Source organism: Bidens hawaiensis, unplaced genomic scaffold, assembly GCF_021521415.1.
Source record: "Bidens hawaiensis isolate Kalapana, Puna unplaced genomic scaffold, B.hawaiensis_p1.1 tig00047407_1, whole genome shotgun sequence".
Lineage (NCBI taxonomy): Eukaryota > Viridiplantae > Streptophyta > Magnoliopsida > Asterales > Asteraceae > Bidens > Bidens hawaiensis.
Window position 1 is genome coordinate 12,923 of NW_027498462.1, and position 12,297 is coordinate 25,219.

Below are 12,297 nucleotides of genomic sequence, written 5' to 3' on the forward strand. Positions count from 1 at the left end.
CCGGCTTACATCGTTGTCCCACTTGTCAATCCTTCGTCATTCGAGGAGCTGGAGGTGTTATTTAGGACGTCGTTGTTGACACTACGGACGGTGAGGGCGGTGATCGGGTACGTATGATTATCGTTAAAATTCTTTTGTACGTTCTATTAACGTTCTGCATACATATTGCACCGTGCGTTTGGATGCAGCCAATGATGCCCGACTACATATGTATATATAATTATCGTTTTGTTTATGTTGTTTCATTGTAATTTAAAAATCTTGTCAATAAGGTATGACAGACTTTTTTTAAACAAAGAAAAATATTAAATAATTTTTTTTAATTACTAATACAAAACCAAAAAAAAATCAAAATTGAAAATAAATAATATAAAAAGACAACAAAAAACAAAAATAAAATTAAAAACCTACCCGAAAATGGTATTTTCTTATTTCTTTTTTCTTTTTTTTTTGTATATAAAAATAAATTAAAAGGAAATTGAAAGGCTGTTTATGGTTCTTATCTCCTCCTCAAGATTCTTGGGGGAAGGAGAATGTATCATCTGCCATGGCAGTTGCAACTGCCCACAGCCACCAAATCCTACTACAACAACTCAGTTTGCTGTTGTCTTTCAAATAATAATAATAATAATAAGAACGGGGTTCATGTGCCAAGGCAGAAGTACATCTCCATTTCGAAATCGGAGCTCTTAGATTCCATCCTCTTGATGTTTGATTCACCTGAACAGAAACATGACTTTCTTTCAATGTCCTCGTAAGTGTACTGTTATTATTATACTTTTTATGAATTTTAATTTGCAAATGATCCATCCATCCTTCATCAGGTGTCTTGACTCTATTTTACACGCGGAACATAAACGCACTTTAGAGGAAATGCGAGCAGATTATGATCTTACTACTACTCATCATGATATCGAAATCTCCAGGTTACTTATTTACTTCTTTTATTCATATGATACGCTGTCTACATACATATCAATAAATTAATAAATGCAGAGACACCCGCTTTCAGCGTGCTTTCATTCAGCTACTTTACAATGCTCAGTTCGAACAACTCTCAGCTGCTGATTTAATGCTGACATCCGCATTAAACACCGATTATTTACTCACTCTCCCCGTCTACGTTGACTGGAAGAAAGCAGCAGACTCTAAAGCAATCATTTTCAGGAGGGGATACGCCACCGAGAGACAGAAGGGGATCTTATTAGTTGAAAAACTAGACTACTTGCAGTCCAAGCTTCTCCAAGCACTTCTCTTCGCTATCTCTGAGCCCTTAGGGAAACTCGCCATGTGGCTTGCTCAGGTACCTAAGTATTAAACACAGTTCAGTAGATTGAACATATTGCATGCGTTTAAAATGTCTTCCTTCTTGTGACAGGCGTTTGAAACAAGTATCGAGGGACAAGACGCAGAGGAATGGATAAATACGATGAAACTTTGGTTCAAGGAAAACCTCGTTTTGAGGAAACCAGACATGTTTCAACAACCCATGGCAGATGATATGCTAACGGTTGATCAACTGTCAGATGTACAAGATCTTCCCATATGGCTTGCTGCACAGAGGGCAGTGGCCCGTTACGAAGGAATTCTGTCATCTACCGGACCCCGCGGCAGGCTCTTAAGGAAGTTGCTGACGTGGACCGGACTTATACCCTCTATGCCACAAAAGATATTCAATATCCATTCCGATATCACTACTGCATCTGAAGCTTATTTAAGGTAATAATGAAACATACAACAGCCTAGTATCAAACATAAATAATTCTTGTTTGTGCAGGCCTATTTTCTTGTCAAGGATATCACTTGCTGACATATGGAAGCCTGCTTCTAGAAGGTCTTGTGAAAATAATCCTTGGAAAATGTTGAAGAATGCTTTTTCGATATGTTCGTCGCGATCTGTCCTTCAGGTATGACAGTTTTCTTGTTTTATTGAACATGATAACAAGGGAAGTTACCAAAATAGTCAAGTTGGACCAGGTTTTTTTGTAAAAACAAACTCTCAAATTTAGCCTAAACTTTAATAGTCGTCCTCATGTTAAACCAACCAGAACGCACTACATCAGCCAAGTAGGCAAAGGCTTGGTTAGCCGGCGGTTTTCGGAACTGAAACCCATGAAAAGTACAGCGGGTCCCACCTTCTGATCACTCAAACAATAACATGTGTCCACTCGTAGGCTAATTTAACCTACCAAAATCCACCTCATTTGCCCACGCTGCCATCTAGATCAGTAAGCTAAATTTGCCTACCAAATAAAACTCCCGGACAAAAATTTGGTCAACATGTCTATTTTGGAATGTTTCGTTAACATTAATCATGTGTTGACAATACAAGGTTTTGTATTCTGGTGATAGGAGCCTGCATTTCAAGAATTGATTTTGCTTTATACAAAAGAAATAGAGGAAAAAGAGAGCATAGACCAACCTCCTCCTTCTGTATTGCAGTTGAAAATCTATGAGAATATCCCTATTCCTGAGTTGCCCGTAAACGCACTTGTTTTTGAAGGTCATCACTTCTCACAAGAAAATTAAATGTAACAGTATCTTTTCTGTTTTCTAGGTTATTTTCCCTCACAAGAAGCTGTCTTTTCGCATCTTGGACACGGTAAAAGTTTATATATGAATATCTTTAAATGCTGTACAGTTTTGTTAGGCAGTTAAATTGTTGTGAAGGTACGCTTGGATGCGGCGTCAATCTTGGGGCTATTGGCTTACTTCATAAACTACAAATTTGAGAACATTCTGTCCTCGCCGTAAGTATTATGTTATTATCTTGTTAACATTATTTAAAAAGTAATTAACTTTCATAGTGTTTGTTACTGATTCACTTACTGCAGATCAGCAATAGTTTTAGACGTGATTGCAGCAAGTTCTCTTGTCATATACGTGTCTCGTATAATCTTGGGGTACAAACAGACGTGGGATAGGTATCAAGTAAGTGCTTTTGTTAAACTAATAAAAATAATGATAATAAGGATCTGGACCTCATTTTTCAAAAGTTGTTTTGTAGCTTTTGGTCAACCGAACGCTTTATGAAAAGACTGTAGCCAGTGGTTTTGGATCTGTTCATTTTCTTCTGGATGCTTCTGAACAGCAGCAAGTGAGGAATTTTCCCAGACATGATATATGAATGAGATATGTTGATGGTCAAATATATATATATAATTACTCAATAATAAAACATGTCATTTTTTCCTTGAATTTTCTGTATATGCAGTACAAGGAAGCTGTTTTAGCATATGCCATTTTACTCAAAGCAGGGAGTACCGAGGTTTGCTTATTCATTACAGATTATATTATTCAATTGTTTGGCCATATATTTGAAATAGGTTTTTCTCTTTTTCTGTATATTGCAGGCTACTTGTGTCGATAGTGCTCGAGATCAGTGTGAAAGATTTATGTATGATGTGTTCAAAAAGAAGGTCATGATGTTTTTAGTTTTTATAATCACATTTGTTTATTGCATGCATGGCATAATTCTTTTTTAAATTCATTTTTTATAGGTTGAAATGCCAATTGATAAAGCTGTAAATACATTGATGAGGTTGGATCTTGTTATTGAAAAAGAAGTTGGTGGATTACTACTACCAGTTCCTTGTTCTGAGGCGTATACGATCCTTAAAAGACGTTGGAACAGTTTTGTAAGTTAGCTTTAGGATTTCTCATACTGTCTGTCTGTCTGTCTGGCATCTAAGATGGTTCAAGGCATTTGAGTAGAGTGTATGATACTTTTAAAATGTTTTTTTGTTTTTTTGGTACATATAAAAGTAGTGAAAAACATGTATAGTAAAGTGGCTCGCCTTGAACTGCACCAAGATATATTACAACTTGTTGCGGCTATATCTTGATTCGTAGTGAAATCACATACCTTCCCAAGGTTTTCGATACAATGAAAAAATCTTGATTTTGTTATTTGGAATTGACTCTTGAATCATGTATAACTTTCCGATAAAGTATCTTGTTGATATACTGAAATCTTTAATCGGATAATTCAAATAATAATAATAAAAATAAAAAAACGCTTGCTGAATGTTCAATCTCACAACAAATGCTGAATTAATATTCTAATAATAAAATATGACGTGGCATTTAGGTTGCAAATAATCACACATTTTTTTCTTGAAATGTTGACCGGGATCCCCTAGCCAGCAAACCGTAAGAGTTGACCTTAAATGGCTGGCTGTTAAGGTACCTTGTGTAATCCGGAGTCTTGCAGTTAATAAACAAACCACTCCATGGAAGAAACTTATTACCGTCTTCATCAGCATATGACCTATTCGGCTTTGACTTTATTTTGTCAAAGTCAAAACTTAAACCGAATTTTTCTTTGTTCATGTTGCAATTGTACTCGCAGAATCCTCTTTCTAGCCTGAAAAGGAAGCCAAGGGCTAGCTTCTTTGAGGTTGATACGAAAAGAAAATCATCGATAAACCTAAGCAGCATAAATCCGGACGTTCTGAATCTGATTTGATAACCTTTTTTAAAAATGGAACAAGTTTGCGGTTTTCCATGTGTCCATAGTAAAACGAGCAGAGTAATGAAGACAAAATGCTTCCTTGTGGTATCCCAACCTTTTGCTGGTAAAACTGTTTATCCATGTAAAGCAGGTTGTTCTTCACATGCTGTTGAAGATTAAACCAGAGATTGTTTTTTGTTGCGGTTCTGTGTGTTCCCTGATCAATAGTAACGCCATGAGAGGAGCGGTTTTGAGCACCAGATCAGAATCTTTTACACAAATTCAGGCACGGAATCACTTGAAAGTGTCGTTTTGATGTTGCGTGTCATGTGGAAGATGATCCTCGACTAAAACATCTTTCATCAGATGAAGCAGTTTGTCCTGACTGATGGAATCATAAGCTTTTTGAACATCAGCGACAACCATAGGCAACGTCTCGGATCCATTTTTAATTCGAGACAAGAAGTTTCTCAGGTTTTCGTGCACCTCGGTGTAACTGAAGACCGACGAACCTAGTTTTTCAGGATTTTTCTTCTGCACGTCTTTTAACGCGACGTGTAAATCCTGAAGAACAACGTTTACGGCCTTGTATACCTTACCAGCGAGTTGCGATGAGGATTTGAGATTTGCCAATGGTCATATTCCGGTTGCTTTTGGCCGGATTCTAGCCCTAGAGAAACCGAATCTTCTAAATTCAGGATTTGTTCAACAGAACTCGTTTTCACCAAACTGTAACAATTCCGACTGTGAGTTTTTCCCAAACTGATTTCTCGTAAAAGAATACCCGTAACTTCCCATGCTCACTTTCAGTTACGTAGAAGTTAGCTTGCAGGCTGCAGCAATGGCACTACGACCGATGCAAAGAGCCAATGAATCCATCTTTCTAGAAGATTCCGAGAGTTGCAGAGCAACGGAAACTCTGATAATTTCAGTTTATACATACACTGATGCAGCGAAAACTTGTCATATATGCGCAGCCTGATATGTTCTTCCTGAGAATCCTCCAATTTCCAAGCAGTTCCCGGGGAATAGTGTTCATACAAGCCGCCCATACAAACGATTCCACCAGGCATTTTGAGGCCACATTCACAGTTGAAGTGCTGACATGACATCAATGGTGTTTTGATTCAATACACGCTTGTTCAGTATGTTTACCCAAGGACAATGAATTGCTTTCCTTATAAGAGCCCTAAGCTGCTTATGAAGAGAGTGATATCTGCATCAGATGATCCAAGAACATATAACTACTAACTAACTTTGGATGCATAAATGTGTCATGTGTGTGTCATTGACTCACAGGCATGTTGTTCTGATGGCGCACGTGCCATTGGTGTGAGAGCATTGGGTTGGCTGAAAACCTGAGCAGACATCAAAATATCTTTGAACAAAGCATTTGCACCAGAAACCATTTGGCCTCAGATGATTTATTATGTCTTAATATTATTAAGGTCATCAAAGACATTGGTTATAAAGTTGTATTTAAATGAGATAGAGGATACGTTTTCCTGGAAGAATTGACGACGCGTCTTCCAACTTATATAACATGGGCCGCTTATTAATCTGTATTTGTGTCGGACCCATAGAGTTTTTGCCAAACAGAACAACAATAGCACATATGTGGATGATATAACATACATTGCAGCTTTATTATTTAATGGTATATCGCTTATATCGTGTTAAAGATATAAAAGAGTTCCAGCCAAACATTCAAAATTGAGTTATCATTGTATATAATATCAATTTGTTATTTCTTTCCTTATTAGAATATAAATCACCTAGTCTTTAGGATCAAGTTTTGTATTATATATATTTGCATATACTGATCAATAACATACATGGTTGATAATTCTTTATATATCTCTCTGTATATACATATGTACTAGTCAGGTGGCCGCACGAAGTAGCGGAAACAATACTTAAAAGTTGTTAGCACGCCAAGCCAAGGCTAGCTCTAGCTCGAATCGAACTTCATATCAAGCATGACTCACGTACGTTTAATTATTTTAAATGTTTAGATAACTTGAATATTTTTAATCACATTTTTATAAAAAATATAAGAAAGCCAAGAAATTAAAGTTGAGTAATATTTTGATAAACATGAGGGGTCAAAGTTGTAAGTATTAGTTAAATTTTGAATTTTAACAAGTTAAAAAGATAAAGGATTAAATATGTAGTTATATGAAAACATGACATTGTAAACATTTGTTCTTTAAGAAACTTGTACATTCATGCAGTAATAACTTGTACATTTTAAATCGTTGATATGTTTTGAAAAAAAATTATACTGAAACGTTGAAAAAAATATGCTCGTTTAAATAGGTATGTTCAGATTTTTGTTAACCATATTTTTGTAAAACATATATGAAGAAAACTAAAAAGAATAAAATTAGAGTAAAAATTGATAATCATGAGGGGTTAAAGTTGTAACTAATTCTTAAATTTACAAATTTTAAGTAAAGTTGAGGTGCTATACTTGTAATTATGTTTATACAAATAAAATGAACGTGGGTAATATGTGTGTAAAAGACAAATCTATCCCTACTTAAACATGTACCTAATGCGTAATAAGTTGTAAATCCCTTAATATGAAGTGTCTTAATTTGTCCATCTTTAGTGTATTATATATAGTATAGATATATTACCAAACATTTGACAAGGGTATTTAAGAACTATTTAAGTTTTAAGAGTTTCACAACATTTGATGCAATTGTACAACAATTGATGCATTGTCTTCAAATAATAACAACTTTTTCAAGGGGTAAAATTGTCTTTTTAACCACTAATAATTAGTATACATTATTAATGCATATTTAGTTCAGTACATTAAATACATATAATAACAAACATTTAATAATAGTAATAATACTTATTATTTAAATAAAAATAATATCTAAATATTATCGGTATTCAAGGCAATTCAGGTTAGATTTAACTCTTACAAACATGCCACGAAGTGCAACTCACTAGTCTACTACTCTATTAAAAGGATACTACTTTGTGCCACTTGTCATTCTCTCATCCATCATCACATTTTTTAAACCCATTTTGTTATTTGGATCCCATGTGGGTCAACCCAACCCAAAATAGCCTTATTCCTATGTATATATAAAACAAGTGTGTTAATGTTTATTTATTTATTCTTTTTTTCTTTTTATATTTTAACGTAATGTTTATCCTTAAGTAATAAAATGAAATAATTTAGCTATAGAAAAAGAGCATGCCAAATGGGATTGAAGTGGTCGGAACATTGCTTTATTATTATATTTTTGTATTTTCAGGTATATAAAATAAAAGTCAATTAAAATACTTTATTCCTTAAAAATTTTCACTATATACATTGACACATTCTTATAAATTTGTTTATCGACATACTAATCATTTAAATTTATTCTTTTGGTTTATTTTGGAAAGCTAGAATCATGAATTTCTTTTCTTAGCTATCATATATATATATATGGAAGGGTTAAAATAAAAACCCACTCCAGTTGCGAAAACCCTGGAAACTCTATATTGGCCATTGATCTTGATGGATGGATAGATGGTTGAGATTGAATGTATAAAAGAAATACAATTTTCATATTAAATAAAACATTAAAAATGTACAAAAGGGCAAGATAGACATTTTACATTTTTTACTTTATGTCTCAACCAAAGTAAATCATCTGCCACTTTTAAATTCAAAATATCCAATATTCAAGATTCTCTCAAATAATCCACGTCAAATAAGTTCATCAGTCTCTCTCACTAATCTTCCAACCATCATATCTTAAACCAAACCACCTTCTTGTTGTTCTTCAAACTATCAAAAGCTAACATGTTCCAACAACCCAAAAAAGCATCTTCCGCGAACCCTCGACACTAGTTTCCTTCTTGCCAAAGCATATCGAAGCCAAGATCCAAAACCCATATCCAAATTAAGAAAACGGATTCACGGCCACCTTCATTGCCGGAAGTTGCAAGCCAATCGTTTACCACTTAAACAGTGATTACAAAAGGTTCAGATCTGGACATTTTATATTGACAAAGTTCTTAACAAGAATTTATGGATGAAAGCTTTTAGTTTTTTTTTTCTTTTTTAAGGTACTATAATGATAAAGTTCATATCTAGTCATTTTAGTATTTTAGATTTTTTAAGATATTCTTGGAAATTTTGTGTAGATTTAGATATTATTTTACATCTTTTGAAATTTGTTATTTTAGAGTAGAAAATGAGCTTCATTTTTCTAGTTATTGTTGGCCCTTAAAAAGATTTAAACTTTTTTTTTTGGTTTTTGTTGCGAGTCTTAAATAAATCTTGAATTTTGGACTATATCTTCAACTTATTTGTACGGGAAAAAAAGACGGCGGGGCGAGGTGGTCGTCAGGGGTTTGTTTTTTCAAAACGTATGTTACTGTTGTCAAAGAAACGTGTGTTTTTAACATGCAAAAACGTATGTTTTTAACATGCAAAAACTTTTGTTCTTTAAAATGTATGTTACGTTTATCTTCATATTATTCAATTTTTCTATCTATCTAATTCACAAATATTACTAATAAATTAAATTTTAAATCCTATATCTCCAACTTTCTTGTTTATTAAGAAGATGCTATTAACATAAATAAACTATACATAAATCAATAAGGATTTAATATATTTAAATAGTCATCATGAAAAGATATCAAAGTAAAAAAAGTGATATGACCCCAATAGTACTTTCCATCATCTTTAAAGGTGTATTTTTATTAAATAAAATAAAATATGTCACAATCACTTCCAATCTTTATGTCATCATCACATCTATTATTTTATGGCAAAATTATTTTTTTTTCTCCTTATTTGTGAATCTCATTTTAATAACAACAAATTTACTATTAAAGAATTTAAATCTCTAAATTATTATGCTCATATGTTTTTCGGCGACTGTGTACTGCTGGCCGTCAAACGATGATGTGCATGGTGTATCATAAGAATTTTAAAACTTTCTTGTGCATGGCCGTAAAACTTTTAGAAGATATTTTTAACATAAAAAATTATAAAAAAATAAGGATTTGAATTTTTAAATAGTCAACATGAAAAGAAATCAAAAGTAAAAAAATTGTATGACTTAAAAGAGCTTTTCACCGCTTTTAAGGGTGTTTTATTAAAAATAAAATAAAATATGCATAATCAATCTCTCTCTCTCCTACACATATCCACACACTTTTATCCCCACACTTTATGTCACAATCACACTCTCTCTCCTACACATATCCACACACTTTATGTCACAATTACACACTTTCTATTACAAAAAAAAAACACTATTTTAAAAAAATGCATTTCTTTTTCATCTTAACTCCAATTCAGCTCAGCTTCTTCTTTTTCTTTAAAATATCGACAACCAATAGGTTTCCGGCCCCAAGTGACTGCAGAAGTAACATACGTTTTAGGAGGAACTGGAATATAAAAAAAACACTCTTTCAAACAAATGTATTTATTTTTCATCTTAACTCAATCCAGTTCAGCTCATCTTCCTCTTTTTCTTTTTCTTTATGTCATCATCACATCTATTATAAAACATACTTTTTGAAAATCCGTCCCACCACAAGTCGATCTCTTAGCGGGTTTCCGGTCTAGAAGTAATATAAAACATATGTTAACTGTTTAAAGAAAACATATGTTAATTGTTTAAACATATGTTCAAAATATAAAAAACATATGTTAATTGTTTAAACATATGTTCAAAAACGAAAAAAACATATGTTTAAAAACAAAAAAACATAGGTTATTTATGTTCAGCAAGATATAAAAAATATTTTTGATTGAATTATGGTTTTATGACATCAATTTTAACTGTCCAGATCAGAAAAATGATACATTTAATTATTTGCATAACACCCCAATGTGTTTAACCAACATAATCACTAAAATTTTGGGGGAGTATATATGAAAAAAACACCCAAATCAAAAAAACTCAAGTGAAAGTAATACCGGCAGGTTGGAACCACCGACAGGTTGCGAGAAAAAAGGTCAGCCACCGGAGTGGCGATTGCAAGAAAACAGCCACACCACCTACCGTCACCAACATTCCACCATCACGGTGCCATCGTCCACAGTCACCAACACCCTCGCATTACTTAAAAGAGATTAAAAGATCATAACCTAATATATCAATTTAGGGGAAGATTGATTTAAACAAAAGTTAGGTGATAACCTAAAAGATAAAACTTAAAAGTATGTCTCCATCAAAATCCGGCAACTCTCCATCAAAGTCCAGCCACATCGTTTTCTCATAATATATTTGAAAAACATGAAGACCAATTATGATTCGGGAAGAATATTTGATTTCGTTTATGATTGATTAAGAACATATCCACATGGTTCAAGTCTGTTATAGAGAAGAAGATTATGAAGATCATATAAAGAAGATATGATTTGTTCTTGATCTTGAAAATATCAATAAAGAAGAAAGGATTTAGGAATACGTGAGATTTGATCTTGAAAATAAAAAAAGATGTGATGGTTGTATATGAAAATATCCAGGGAGAGAGAACTTTTAAATGAATTAAAAGAAGTGTATCATAATAATTTATTATTTTTTACTTTATATCACAATCACTTTATGTCTCTTACACATTTCCTCACACACATAAAATATTTTTCTTTCATACTTTTTATTTTTTCTCATATTTTCTCTTGTTTACTTTATGTCACATCACTTTCTTTCTCTTGCAAATTGTTTACTTTATGTCACAATCTCTTCTCTCTCTCTCTCTCTCTCTCTCTCTCTCTCTCTCCCTCTTCACAAGCTCCAATAAGCTTTTAACAATTCTACATTTTTCTGGCACTCTTTAGAAATCCATCGCACCACAAGTTGATTTCTTAGCAGGTTTCCGGTTTGGAAGTTATATAAACATATGTTAACTGTATAAAAAACATATATTAGTTGTTTAAAACGTATGTTAAATTGTATAAAAAAGAATATGTATTAAACCAATATGGATTTTTAATTATAAAAAAAATTAATAATAATAAAAAGTGAAAGTAACACTGGCAGGTTGGAACCACCAGCAGGTTGCGAGAAAAAGGTCAGCCACCGGAGTGGCGATTGCGAGAAAACGGATTATTATTTACATCTCATATACACAAATCAATACCAAAATACAAATCAATACCAAATCATTACCAAAAAACATATCTTATAAATAAATCAAGACCAAAATACACACTTATATGGATTCTTGTTGATAAAAATAAATAAATAATAAAGAAAAAAATAAGAATATAATCCTTTAGATATTGAAAATGAAAAAGGAAAAAAAATATAACTAACCTTCTTATTTAATTAATCATATATTATAAAAGGAGCTCTTATAGCTTTGACCATGACAGAAGATGTGGAAATTGGAATCCAAAAAGCTTTAAAGATGGCATAAGATGTAGAAATCAGAACCCTAGCATCCATCTCCTTCATCTCAAAACACCTTCAAGTACCATTGGAACACCCTAGCTGCAACTTGATCCGAACCTCCATCTAAGCGGGGAGGTCTGAAAATCAAAACTTGCATATGACATCCTTGTTCATCGTAGATCTAAAACAAGTTTGATAGTGGTCTGAAAAACAAATTTGTGTTGTGGTCAATGATTTGTTGATCCGTTTGAGAGCATAAGAAAGAAAGATGAAAAAAAGAATATGAGCATCCATGGTTTTTCCTGAGAGAGAAATAAATATGAAAAAATATGAGATTTGAAGAAGATCATAAAGGAGGGAGAAAGTCAAAATGATGAAAGAGAAAGAAGATGAGACATAAATGATGCAATGACATTATGGTGAATTTACCTAACTACCCCTCTGATTAAAAAACAATCAATATGATCTGGACAT

At 33.0% G+C, this 12,297-nt stretch overlaps 1 protein-coding gene and 1 pseudogene across 1 annotated transcript; one reads left to right on the top strand and one right to left on the bottom strand.

The window, feature by feature from the left end:
- Positions 1-498: 498 nt before the first annotated feature.
- Positions 499-3,839, top strand: LOC143596954 (uncharacterized). Its single transcript, XM_077075597.1, has 13 exons — positions 499-754; positions 825-926; positions 997-1,303; positions 1,379-1,719; positions 1,778-1,907; positions 2,353-2,481; positions 2,558-2,602; positions 2,671-2,750; positions 2,835-2,931; positions 3,008-3,097; positions 3,215-3,268; positions 3,354-3,419; positions 3,501-3,839. The coding sequence occupies exons 1-13, from the start codon at positions 534-536 to the stop codon at positions 3,645-3,647; spliced, it is 1,809 nt and encodes a 602-aa protein (XP_076931712.1). The 5' UTR covers positions 499-533; the 3' UTR covers positions 3,648-3,839.
- Positions 3,840-3,857: 18 nt separating this feature from the next.
- Positions 3,858-12,297, bottom strand: part of LOC143596953 (telomerase reverse transcriptase-like) — an 86,327-nt pseudogene continuing 77,887 nt past the window's right edge.

Bases quoted from the DNA above. Each gene is read 5' to 3' on its own strand.
- LOC143596954 (XM_077075597.1), top strand. From the start codon at position 534: ATGTATCATCTGCCATGGCAGTTGCAACTGCCCACAGCCACCAAATCC. The intron at 2,932-3,007 runs GTAAGTGCTTTT...GTTGTTTTGTAG, and splicing joins AGACGTGGGATAGGTATCAA to CTTTTGGTCAACCGAACGCT. The intron at 3,420-3,500 runs GTCATGATGTTT...CATTTTTTATAG, and splicing joins ATGATGTGTTCAAAAAGAAG to GTTGAAATGCCAATTGATAA.